General features: G+C 49.7%; 1 protein-coding gene across 5 annotated transcripts in view; it reads right to left on the reverse strand.

Moving 5' to 3' along the window:
* Nucleotides 1-13,465, reverse strand: part of Actn4 (actinin alpha 4) — a 66,136-nt gene that overhangs the window by 19,517 nt on the left and 33,154 nt on the right. For all 5 annotated transcript variants that reach the window (XM_057754296.1, XM_057754285.1, XM_057754291.1 and 2 more), the window contains exons 2-5: nt 3,251-3,365; nt 2,980-3,099; nt 1,232-1,318; nt 333-420 (exon numbers count right to left, since the gene is read on the reverse strand). In XM_057754296.1, the coding sequence (XP_057610279.1) occupies nt 333-420; nt 1,232-1,318; nt 2,980-3,099; nt 3,251-3,365 (410 nt within the window). The remainder of the gene's footprint in view (nt 1-332; nt 421-1,231; nt 1,319-2,979; nt 3,100-3,250; nt 3,366-13,465) is intronic.

A 13,465-nucleotide genomic window follows, 5' to 3' on the forward strand; every position in this document is an offset into this window, starting at 1 on the left:
TATCCCAGTTTATAGTAATTGCACCTATCCTGACTCCCTCACCCTAGGAACAGCAGACCCCTTGGCGGGCTGAGTTTTGCTCACCTTACCAGATGGAGGACACCTCTTAAACTAAACACAATAGCAATCTACGCACTGGTCCCTCTTGCAAAGTCCAAAAAGCCTGTGACCTCTGAGAGCCATCATGCTTGAGGAAGAAGTGCAGAGTTCACGCAGCTCTTTTAAAAACTCCTGTCTAAACAGACTTTCCAGTGAGCACACAGGCGCCTATCAGGGACTTACTGAGGACTGCTATATCCCAGACCAGGACAGAAACATAAGGAAGCACCTACCTGATATGGAAATTCTGGACGTTGACGTTTTTATATGGCGCTGTTTTTCTCTGGCACCAGAGGAGGAGCCCTTCTTTGGCAGAGGTCTCTGCAAAGCAGACAACGACAGAAAGATAAGATCACAATTAAAGCACAGAATTGGGCTCAAGCTGAACAGGCCTTTAGCCTCAGGTCTGGGACAGCAGGCATCATAACAACAGCAGCAAAGGCAGCCGCTCCCATTCTGGATGTGGATAGAGTTCTGCCCACCCAAGTGCCAGTACACAGAGCCCAGCTCCGAGAAGCCTTGTCACTGGGGTTACCCTAGAAGAGTGGCAAGGACAGGATCTGAATCTGCTCCCCGTGCCTGACTAGGCTATGATCAGTCACTAGGCCACATGGTGCGTGAGTCCTGGAGACTAGCCTCAGGACTATAAGGAAAATAAGACCCTGGAAGCCATCTTTTGCTTGTGGGAGTCCTATGGAGACAGGAACACATTTATGGGGTCACCATACTGACCCAGCATCCAGGAGTCCCACCATTCACTGGCCTCATGGTTTTTCTCATTCTGTGGTGCACATGAAGGCTAGGTGGAAGTGGCAACATTCCTGGATGGCCTAAGCAGGTCAAGACATACACCCTCAATGGGTATGTTGAGCAGAAAGAGAAGAAGCCAAGCCCAACTCCACCTGCATTTGTTCTGTGTACAACAGTGCCAGTCATTCTGGTCTACTTCATGAGGAGAACAGGGGGTTGGTTCAAGAACTGGAGGTCACAAAGCACGAGTGTCCTGGGGTAACCTGGGACCAAGAAGGGCTGGGCCCCAAGCAAGCATGGAAGCATGGAGAGAAAACTGGGAGTTCTTTCTTAATACACCCATCCTAGAAGAGTGAAGAGGCAGCTCTCTGCCACGGTTTACCTTCCACGGAGATGTCTTGGATGGCGAAGCGGAGGATGATGGTCCAGATCATTCCCAAGGTCATCTTTGCATTGCCATCCACAATCTCTGCACATGGGACAGAAGGCAGGGGCAGAGAAGGCTGCTGATGAGCATCAGGCTCCTTACCTCACCCCAGGACTAAGTAGGTCTTTACTCAATCCACTGGCTATACTATCACCCAAGGACCAGCCACTTCCTTTCTAATCCCCTTGCCACCATGCACGTGATCTCCTGCACAACTAGACAGTGCTGTCTTCTAGTGGGTCTGCAGCCTGCATGTATGCACAGCAGGGATCCCTATTTAAAACTTGTATACAGCAGACAGTATTAGGAAAGCATTCTACCACTTGAGCTATAGGGAAGATAGGAGAATGCAATGTCTGTCCTGTCTTCCCAGGATTCCCAGTTGGGGATCCAGACACTGAGCAGGGCTACTTGCCCCATTACTGCATGGGACCAAAAAGCTCTCCTATCAGAAAAGCTAAGCTAAGCTTTAAGAGGGCTGGGTTCCTTCAGTCAAGGGACATGCCCTACCCCACAGCTGACACAGGTATAGGTTGGGCAGAGATCTGGGAAGAAGAGGCATGATACATCCACCAGGTGCTTCTGTGACCTACAGCTGTGCTTCAAACTGGTCCTCATAATCCCGAGGAAGAAGTCATGTTCTTCGATTGTCAGACCATTTAAGGCGCCAGGGTCAGCATTCTTAAGCACTTCCCATGAAGCTGCCCTGTACCCTTGTCTAGGCATGTGACAGTCATAGGGATTGGGACAGAATCACTAAGGGCTTCAAGAGGACGGGAACATTTGCAGACAGAGCTTTTCTCCAAATGAAGTGGGGCCTGGAAGGCAAGCGGGTCCCTCCTTTCACCCCTCTGTGTTTACAGACAAGCCTCTGAGCAAAACAAACGCAGCTGTGAGAGCGCGGGCTGGAGCAGAGCCCGGAGCAAAGACCTATGAGAGGACAGGAAATCTCTGGGCCTTACTGAATGTCGGGGTTTGGGCTTTTTAAACAAACACCAACCACCTCTAAGGTGCCATGCAAGGTTTGGCACTCCTCTCCAGAGGTTCCAGGCTGGCGCAGGGCCTTGGCACTCAGAGGTGCACACTCTGGCCTAAAGTCCCGGCCAAATTCTCAGTCCTATCATTAATGGCAATTAGTTTTGTTTTCTCAAAGCTAGAACGGCATGGATGTCCGGGAAAGAAACTCTGCTCTGACTAATTGCTGGCAGCCTCTGGGCTCCATCTAAAGGTGCCTGGGCCCTAAGGAGCTGCTGTTCTAGAGTGGGCTGGCCTGCGGCTGGTGGCACAGATGTGGGAGTCCATGGGTATCTAGGCCGTGTACTCAGTCTATGAAGCTGGATCAAAGCCTAGGGGCTGACTTTTGACCTCGGACATCCTGTACCAACACCCTGCTCAGGTTGTTTGCTCCCTTCTCTCCTTGTATTTCCTTCTACCCATATGGAGTAGGCAGAGATGCTCTTGGCAGACAGAAATCAGGTCATGTACAGAGGGTCTAGTTCACAAGGACTCTTCCTCGCCCCTAGTGCATACTAGCTTTTCCTTATGGATGCAGAGGCTGAGGATCCTTCATGCTATCAAAGGCAGTAGCTCACTGCTGCTCACTGCTGAGAAGGCACTGGGGTTGGAAGTGCGAAGCTTTCTGCACTTAGCACAAAGAAGTTCTGCCTGGGAGTACAGCTGCCTGGGCACCCATCCCCGCTCACCTTCTGCCCCAATGGACACTAGCTTGACTCCCTTGCTGGCGATGAAGTCCAGAGCTTTGTTCACATTGTTGATCTTGTGCACCCGCATCTTCCCCCGCTCTGGCTTAGGCAATCGCTCCCCTGGGAAGACAGGTGATGAGGGTCTTTATAGCTGCCCAAGACACTCCAGCCTTCTACACAGGCTGAAGCTCCTCCCGGTGGCAAGAGGATAGTGGCAGTACCTGCCAGGACAGGGTACAATGTGGGCTGCCCAGTGCTCCCTGAGCCTCACCTGAAATGACCTCCAGGAGAAGCATGAGTTTGAGCCCGTCCCGGAAGTCCTCATCAATGTTCTCAATCTGAGTGCCAGCCTTCCGCAGGTGGGAGTTGCACCAGGCTGTGAAGGTCTAGGGAAGAGAACGGAGAGGGGATGGAAGGTGAACAAGCGTCAGGGTTTCCACCAGCAGTACTGACCCTGAAGCCACCTTCTACACACATCAGGACTTAAGACAGGGTCTCATGTAGCTCAGGCTGGACTCAAACTCATAGCCCTTCTGCCTCCAACTCCCAAACACTCAGATGATAAAAGTTTGACACCACATCCAGCTATATAAATTTTCTTCCTGGTCTTAAAAGTGATCCAGGCAGGCAGTTAAAGAGGGCACTGACAGCTGGGCGATGATGGTACACACCTTTAATCCCAGCATTCTAGAGGCAGACAGGTGGATTTTTGTGAGTTCAAGGTTAGTCTGGTCTACAGATCGAGTTCCATGACAGGATCCAAAGCTACTGAGAAACCTTGCCTTAAACCCCACCCCCCCAAAAAAGAGGACACTGAAGCCTATGGTAAACGTGCCAGCCACAAAATCACGTGGGGAATAACTTAAATGTGGACTTCAATGCCAAGACTACAGAAAGTGTCACTGCCTGGTATGCCTGACTGGTAAGCTCTGGATGCTACAAACAGGCCTAGGAGCATAGGACCTCACTCCAGGCAGACACTGGTTCAGGGGGGCTTTCTTCACCCCACTGAAGGAGAACCTCGGCTATGGCCTTCCTATTACTGTCAGATACGAGGGTGAACAAAGCAATCCACAAATCAAGACACACCGGCCTTTCTCGGAGCCTGGCAGCCAAGTCCTCCCAGTTAAGGTCCAATTTTGTCCCACAGTTTGCTGTCTTGCAGGTCAAATACCTGGCCTCTCTACAAGGCCCATTCTTACAAATCTTGGAAACTAGATGTGCCTTTGGGGTGATAAGGTAAGTGGAGAAGGCAGCCACATCTGAGGAGTGTCTGAAGACGGGCAGGAGGTGAAAGCACACGTTCTGGGATGGAGAGTTGCAATACTGCAAGCAGTGGTAGAACACCCAAGTGCAGGGCCACTCAGCACCTGCAAGCTGGAGCGTGTTGTCTGCCACAGAAGCGACTCACGTCAGTTAATGCCAACAAGCCTAGGCGTCTTCTGGGGAAACTGGCCCTCGCCCTCCCACAGCACAATCTGGGAAAACCCAAGCCTCTGCTTCTCCTAGGAGCCCCCAGAACAGAAACAGGCAACCCGCCAGGAACATGCAAGAGCACATTCCATGCCTGGGGTGTAAGCAAAGGCCACACGGGGTGCCAAGGGCTTCCATGGAGCATCTGGCCAAGTATTATGTGTTTTGACAACTGCCGTCAGGCCGGCTCATTCAGAGACTCCACACAAAACACCTCCCAGACAAAGATGCTGTCTAATTAATACATCAACCTACAATGAGGACTCAACAACCGACCTCTGCTGCCATGCAGGGTTCCTTGACTGGGAGACAGAGAGACCCCTCCTGGTTGCACACTGCTATTTCTCAACTAACCATGCCTCTGCCTACTTTTGTGGCCTGGCAATAGAACCACCACTTACCCATCACTCAAAATGCAACCCATGTGGGTGTGTTAGTACATGCTTATAATTCCAGCAATCAGGAGGCTGAGGCAGGAAGATCATAGTTTGAGGACAAACTGAGGTACTCAGACAAGCACTCTGTGCAGTGGACATCAGAGCACCTCTCTTGGTCTCCATCCCCAGTGGCATGCTTCTCCAGGGGAGGGACCCCAGTGCAGGTTCTCACCTAGCTGTTTGTGGACACCCTCCTCGTGTAGCCCCATTTCCCTTACTTTCTCTTGGTAGCTTTGAATACAGACAAACTAGGTCTAGACCTGGCTATAATTCTCTGAGTCAAGTTTCCCAACCTTTCCTAACATTCCTTTTCTGTAAGGTGGCAATAAAGATGCCACTGGGGCTGTCGTGCACTAAGGGTACGGCAATGTCAACATCTCCCCCAAGCACTTGTTCTGTGTTCTGCTCCCCCAGGACTGCAGGTACAGACCATGGTGCTCCTCAAGCAGCATTTTCTACCCACTTCCCTATCTTTATTTTTTCCTCTTTTTTTTTTTTTTTGTGTGTGGGGGGGTGTTATTCCCCAGAAGGCCCCTGAGCGTGGCTCGCCTGGGGAACTACATTTCCCAGGAGCCCCTAGCGTTCCACGCAAAGGCTGCGCAGGCCTGCGCAGAACGTGGCGCTTGACGCACGCACGTGGGGGACCCTTTAAAAAGGCTGAAATGCCGTCTGCTCTCTTTTTCCCCTTCTCTCCTGCATGCCACAATAAACCTCGCGCCGAGTTTTTGTTGTGTCTTGCGTCCTCCTTTCCCTCCCGTCGCGGCGAAGAAGACGAAGAAGACGAAGAAGACGAAGAAGACGAAGAAGAAGAAGAAGAAGAAGAAGAAGAAGAAGAAGAAGAAGAAGAAGAAGAAGAAGAAGAAGAAGAAGAAGAAGAAGAAGAAGAAGAAGAAGACGAACAGAACAGAAGAAGAGAAGAACAGGGGGAACTAGCCTTTCTTTCACTATGTAGCTGAGGTCAGCTTTGAATTCTTTTAATTTTGAAGGTTGAAAGAGGGCACTGAATTCCAGGGACTAGAATCAGACGCAGCTGTGAGCTCCACGTGCGCTAGAGACCAAAGGCAGGCCCCAAGAGAACAGTCAGTGCTCTTCACCTCTCAGCCATCGCTCCCACCTAAGCTCTCAACTCCTCATCTTCCTGCCTCCACCTCACAAGTACTAGGACGACAGGTGTAAACTACCATGGCCTTTTTGTTTATCTTACTGGGCTCTAGCAGGCACTCAGCCCACTCTGCCCACATGTGAACTCTCTCAGCCTTCTTGTCTGAAACAGAGTGGGTAAGTACGGCAGTCAGAGGATGAGCTGGGGGGATAGAAATGCCTGCCTAGTATATCAAAGACCTTGGGTTCCATCCATAACCCTGATGATTATAAGGATAGAGCTTAACAGAACGTGGTCCAGAGTACAGTAGCAGGCAGGGCTGAGCATGCTGGGTCTCCGCACTTGATGTGTGTGAAAGATACGGACAGACCACAAAGTGACCAAGTCCACCTGAAGGCCTGAGCATACAGGACAGCTCCCCGGTACTCTGATACTGCTCTGAGCCCAGAGCACGAGTCTGCTGCCCAGGTCTACATGGGTTCCTTCAGCATGCTGTGGGAGGAGCACAGATGAGAATCTCAATGCCAGCTTCTTGGGTGTTCTGTGCAACTGACTTCCCCCAGTGCAGCTTGTCTCCTGTCCTGTAAGACAGATTGATCAGAACCCACCTCCTGTAGTGGCTCTAAGGATTAACTGTGGGGAAAGGCACACTGAGCATCTGTCACGGGCCCTGGCAGATATTCAGTGCCAGATGAATCATGCACTCTGATGGTTCACTCCTAACCAATCCCCAGGAAGTGTAGGATGCCCTCCGTCTGTACAGGGTCCGCAGCCCACTCCTGCAGTTTTAGAGGAGAAATGAGACTGCAGGAGACGATGATAAATCCTACTAGCCAGGTGTAGGCCACCTGTGCTCACAGGGGCTGCCACACCACTTGCCCTTGAAACACACCTTCCGTCTTTACTCATCTGCTCTGGGCAGTAACCTTGGGTGAATGAGAAAGCTGAATGGAGACCGTAATCTCTGCTAAGATGAGAATTAAAAAGAGTGATGCGAACCAGCCATTTAGCACTGGGCCTGGCACATGAGATTCTCAATGTCGTACGCATGCCAAAGGCCTATTCTGATGAGTGGTGGCTGTGCCACGGGCATCTGTCTTTCTGCCTGCAGAAAACAGAGCAAGTGCCAGGAGGGCACTCACTTATAGCAAGCGGATAGGGAGGTTCCAGGGATTTCTGCTGATGTGTGGCTCTCCCGTCCTGAGCTAAGAACGAGAACAGCGCACACTCAGGAAGCCACATGGGGGACAAGTGACTGCAGTCACCACTGCTCCATGCAATAAGACTAGCAAGGGGGTGGTAGGGTTTGGAAAGGACATTAAAAATTCATAGCTTTTTATACTTGGTTACAAAAATAACCCTCTGCTCAGATTCCCTCTCTTCCCCCAGTACAGACCAGCACTGTTTTGTGGGTGACACAGAGGGTGGTTTCTATAGCTGGAGGCCCCAATCCAGCTTCCTCTACTATGCACAATTCCCAGGCCTGCTTGCAACAATCCAGGTGTCTGGAGTCTTCCATCTCTAAGCGTCTCCAGGCCAGGCCTGTGGAGTACCCAGCAGGAACAAAACCCTGACAGAAAAGATGGACACGGAGGCTTTAATCACGAGGCTCAAGTGGATCTCTGGGGGTCTGAGGCCAGCCTGGTCTATACAGAGTTCCAAGACAGCTAGAGCTATGTAGAGAGACCTTGTCTCAAAACCCAACCAAATAAAAAACAAAAACAACAAACCAAAAACCCAACAATACCCGATCGAAGCTGAGCTGACATACCCCAACTCCAAGCAGAGCCAACAACGACCAATCCAGTCACATTCCACATCAAACACACCTTAGAGAGGGGACCATGAACCACAGCATATGAGTCATAGCAGTCACCGTCAGCACCACCCCACAGGCCTGTCGCATACTAGCATCTCTGTGCTGTTGTCTGACAGGAGAGGAAATGGAGAGCCTCAAGTTGAAGCGCTGCCCACACCAGTCATACCCACCAACCTGAACTGCAGCAGGCACTGAGGCTTCAGAGGCTCCTCTAAATACCACAAATGCAGAGAATTTAGCAGGTGTGTGTGCACACGTGTGAGGCTGAACAAGTAGTAGCGTGAGGGAGTCACAAAGAATAAGACAGATGGTGACACAAACTTGTGCAAAGGCCCTGTGGCAGGAGAGGCAGAACCTGATTAACAAGCAGACCAGCTTCATGGGGTCTTTCAAAGATCGTACAGATTACTGTAGTGTAGATAAAGAGCAAAAGGCCCACATGTCATGAAGAGGAAGAAAGGAAAAACTTCCTTCTGGTAGGAGGAGGGAGAAACCATGTCAGGGATGCCTGGTTTGACTGAAAAATGCAGACCTATGATCTCAGTCTTATCAGGAAGGAACCAGAATGTCAATATGGGTCATGTAGCATTGAGCTGGTACTAGAAAGTCGACAAATTTCAAGAAGGTGCTGTCCTTGACGAAGTATGTAAAGTCCTTTTGGGGTGGCCATTCTGCTCTCAGTTTGTCAGAACTACCCAAAGAGGAAACCACCCCATGAAGGTAGCCTTTCCTGGCCTCTGATCTAACTTGGGAGGAAGGATGTGGGCTGCTCGCCTTTGAGAAGGCCCATAGAAACCCACAAGATGATCTCAGAGCCTGCCCTGCCTGCAGTGAGCTGGGACCTTCTCTAATTTTAGGAGCTGGAGGCAGGAGTGAAAAGGCAGGGAGAGGAAAAAAGGAGTGTGTGCCTGGTACTGCCTCAGTAGGGCTTCCTGCTTTGTCATGCTTGGGTGCTGGGGGGCGGAGGCTTGGCATTGCAGGTCATAAAGTCCTTCCTGTACCACAGGGACCCTCCCAACCACCAGGATGTGCGGTGGCTGGGTGAATGAATGATGAATACTGTTTGGGAGGTGACTTCAGTGGCCAGGAATGTGGCAGCAGTGGGCTTTAATGAGTCTTTCATTGATGATGACGCCTCCCCCAGCCCAGAGAGGTGAACTCTGAGTTGTCCCTGAGCAAGAAGCAAACACTTCCAAAGGCAACAGTCAAGTGCTACAGCAGGCTGTGATGACAGATACAAGGATGGTCCTTGACACAGAATGCAGTGGACCTGGCTGGATGTGTCCCTTCCATTTTCTTTCTGACTTTCCAACACAAAACTCATTCTTTGCACTCAGCACAGGAAAAGAAGCCCTGTAATGTCTGTCTGGACTTAGAAAGACTGTGTTGTGTCTCAGAGCTGAGGCACACATGCTGGCTCCGACTCTAAGGGACAAAGCGATTTGGACCTACCTACCCAACACATTACACATGTGGATTCCATCAACTTCTCACTTGACAAGATTTGAGGAAAAACTGTTCAATATCTCAAGATCCACTCCTTCCTTCCACCCACCCAACAGGCCCATCTCCTGTCTGACCCAGAAGGCTGGACTGCATTTTCCCTAGGCCCAGGCATAGCACCCAAGGGTCCTGGAGTTTCAAACATCATCTCTGAAATACCGTATTGGGTGTGTTGGGTCTGCGGCTCCGCTGGGGCACCAGCTGCTTTGAGGGGTAGGGCGCCGTCCCACCTCCTGAACTCCCACCTTGTCTGCTGTGGCCTCTGACAGTGCCCATGGCTCCTACTTCCATGGGCCCTCAGGAGGGATGTTCAAGGCTTGGACATGGGAGAGGCAGAGTATTTATTTCTAGGGTAGAGAACCTTATCGCCCATCTGTCAGGCCTCAGGCCAGGCTGGGCCCAGTGAGAGCCTTTCAGATCCTGAAAGCAGAGACTGCCCGTGGGGCCCTGGGCCTCACCACTAAACTGTAAAGGCGCTTTCAGGGCTCAGCCTTCTGGAATCTAGGTTACCAGTTGCCCAGGCAAAGAGATGATCGCTTTGGCTAGTCTCTGAGGCCTCTGGAACAGGTTGTAAGTTTGTACCTGTGAGTGATACTCTGAAGCTCCATTACTGCACCACATCCTAGAGGGAGTGGAACCCAGGGGCCACAGTTAAAGAGCAGGTGAACTGATCACAGCATGCTCATGGTCACTCATGGCAGCGGAGGACATGGCAACATCAAACACAGATAGCTTGGCAGCACAGGGAACCAGGACTGCCACTGCTGCAAAGCCAGGACACTGAGCCCAGTCTACTCCGGGGGCTAAAGAACTGTGGTATGACTGACTGCCCCATGACAGCATAACTTGAAAGCATTTACGGTGAAATATGTTATGCTTCTCATGTTCTGGTCTGAAGTTGCCTTATTCGGCATTTTCTCAGTCTACATGAAAAGGCTGACTTCCCCTTTGGAGGAGAGGTAAAAATACTGCAACTGCAGTAGTGAGCATTCCAAAGGTCCTGCGTGTCTACCCTGGAACCAGTCCCCCGCCCCCCCCCCCCTCCCCAGCAGCCCGTGTTCCAGCCAGGCCAATCTCTTTCAAGGGTGTCGGAGAGCATACACGCCCCTATGGACTTTGGAGCTCACAGTCTTTCCTCATGAGAAATGCTGGCCTAAAGGCTTTCTTCTGGCTTGTCACAGGGCTGGCTGTGTGTCATCACTCAGAACTCCCTTCAAATGTCACCACCCCTGGAGGCCTTCTCTGAGGACAACCTCCACCAAGCTATCACTTTACTCTGCTTTATCCACAGCACTTATGATCAGAAATTACATTATCTGCTCACAAATAATCCCCACACTAACGTGACAAGGAGCTGATGACTGTGTCTAGGCACCTTCCTGGGAAGAATGCTCAGGGTTGGCGCTTTTCATATTCAGCCAATGTAGCACTTAATGGTTTTCTTCTTTTCTTGGGGGGGGGGGGGAGGTGTCTGATAGAGGTTTGGGGCAGCCTACTGCCTCAGACTTCCAAGTGCACCACCCCATCAGACTGGACTTCAGTTTCTGGTCTTATCCTACACTGATAACAGTCTTCATTATGTGAGGATTAAATTGCTCCTTTACAGGAAGTCACAAAAACAACCTTGGAACTATATGTACTCTGTAAGCAAGTCAGGGAAGAAAATGCTGGTTTGTCACTCCAATGGGAGAGGCCAGCCTGCGTCTCAGAGCAAGACTGTCTCAAAAGAACAACAAAACCTAACACCCTCCACCTCTTGGCCGAGATCAATAGAGGTGCTATTCATTGCTCTAACAGCAGCCTGCAGAGCATGCCGCGCCTCAGCACCAGCACCACAGGTGAAGCAGGGCTTTTTTGAGTTTGCCAAGTTGCTGGCTGTACCATCAAACAAATAAAGGAAACTGGCACAGGGGCATGGCACTTGAGGTGGAGGCAGGAGGATCAAGAGCTCAGGTCACCCTTGCCACACGTGAGCTCCTACAGCCAGTCCTAGCTACACAAGACCCCCTTAGACAGAGATAAAATGATCAAAGGTAAAAGTAAATAAACATAATAAAGACAGAAGAAGTTAGCATTTCTGCTTCTTATATCTGAGGATTGGGGCTGTAGCTTGGTAGTAGAGTGCTTGCCCGGCACACAGGAGGCCCTGGGGGAGAGGGAGGAGCACACTTGTAATGCCAGCACTTGGGACGCTGGTACAGGAGGATCCAAGTTCTGGGCCAGAGTAAAAGATTCAGAAATTCAGATCCTTCAAATCCTGTAGCTTTCAGTTTGCTGCATGTGAGAAGCACCTGGGGGGGGGGGGCTGGAGAGATGGCTCAGAGGTTAAGAGCATTGCCTGCTCTTCCAAAGGTCCTGAGTTCAATTCCCAGCAACCACATGGTGGCTCACAACCATCTGTATGGGGTCTGGTGCCCTCTTCTGGTCTGCAGGCATACACACAGACAGAATATTGTATACATAATAAATAAATAAAAAAAAAAAAAAAAAAAAAAGAGAAGCACCTGGGAGCTCTTTTCCATTCCCCTCAGCTCAGGGTGGTGAGACTGCAGATACACTGTCATTTGGATGAAGGAGTTTTCTAGATCACAGATGCACTTGGACTCTTCTTTCTCTCCTACCCCATTTTTCTTTTGAACAGGTCCTCACTATGCAGATCTGGCTGACACGGAGTTCGTTCTGTAGATCTGAGAGACAGGTCTCAAATAATAGAGAGCTGGTCTTCTTAAAATACACGGTTTGCAGAGTCAGTGTGGATGTAATTCACATAATTTAAGATTAATCCTTAGCCAGACTTGGTGGCGCATGCCTTTAATCCCAGAATTTGAGTGGCAGGTGGATTATCTGTGAGTTTGAGGACAACCTAGTCAACACTGTGAGTTCCAGGACACATAGAGCTGTTACACAAAGAAAAGCTATCTCTTAGCCGGGTGGTGGTGGCGCACACCATTAATCCCAACACTTGGGAGGCAGAGGCAGGAGAATCTTTGTGAGTTCAAAGCCAGCCTGGTCTACAAGAGCTAGTTCCAGGACAGGCTCCAAAACTACAGAGAAACCCTGTCTTGAAACCACCCCCAAAAAACAACAACAAAAAAAACCCCTGTCCTAAAAAACAAAATGAAGTGCTATTCTTGCAGAAAATGGGAGTTTGGTTCCTAGCACCCAGTCAGACAGCTCAAATCCCTCTAACGCCAGCTCTAGAGGAGGTCACACTTCTGGACTTTGCCAGCACCTATTCTTAGGTGCATATACCCACACACAAGTATATAATTGAAAACAATAAAAATCTAGTTTTAAAAAAAATCCATGAAGTCTGGGTATGTTCACAATGTGCAACCATCTCTACTATCTACTTCCAGGACATCTGCATCACTGAAAACCATTAGCTCCTAGGCACAGTGACCCACTTCCCATCGCTGTGGACATTCCAGTCAAAGAGAGCATGCAGCTGTTCTAGGCTAGTTTCTTCCACTTAGTATGTCTTCAAGGTACAGCCATGTTGAGTCATGTATCAGATTATTATTACACCCCTTTAAAAGCCCATTCTTGTTTCTACCTTTAGGTTCTTATGACCTGGCTGCTGAAGACTTGTGAAGTTTTGTGTGAATGGGTACACTTGGAAGTGGGATCTCTAGGTTGGATGACTGATTTAACAAAGATGCAACATCTCACATTCCCACCAGCAACACAAGAATTCCAGTCCCTTCACCTCCTTGTCAAACCATGTTCCTGCCTGACCTTTTTACCATTGTGAGTGTAACTCATACCTTACTGTGGGCATTTGTTTTGTTTTTGTGATGCTGGGGATCTAACCCAAGGCCTAGTGCATGCTGGGCGAACACTTGATTTGACACTGACTACTCCCACCTCCTGTTTAGACTACTGACTGATGATGTCCTGATCATCTGTTTATCTTTAAAAGAATTTCTATTCAAATCCTTTGCTCAATTTTAAATATCATCTTTTTATTGCTAAGTTGTAGGAGCTCTTTGTATCTACAGGACATTACACTTTTTTCTTTTATCAGATACATGATTCGCAAATATTGGTGTGGACTATCATTTCATTTTAAAAACGTTCTTTGAGCTGAGGGTTTGGCTCAGCTGCATAGTACTTACCTGGATGTTTTGCCTAACTCTTGATCATGAGAAT

The sequence above is a fragment of the Chionomys nivalis genome, chromosome 2, assembly GCF_950005125.1.
Source record: "Chionomys nivalis chromosome 2, mChiNiv1.1, whole genome shotgun sequence".
NCBI lineage: Eukaryota > Metazoa > Chordata > Mammalia > Rodentia > Cricetidae > Chionomys > Chionomys nivalis.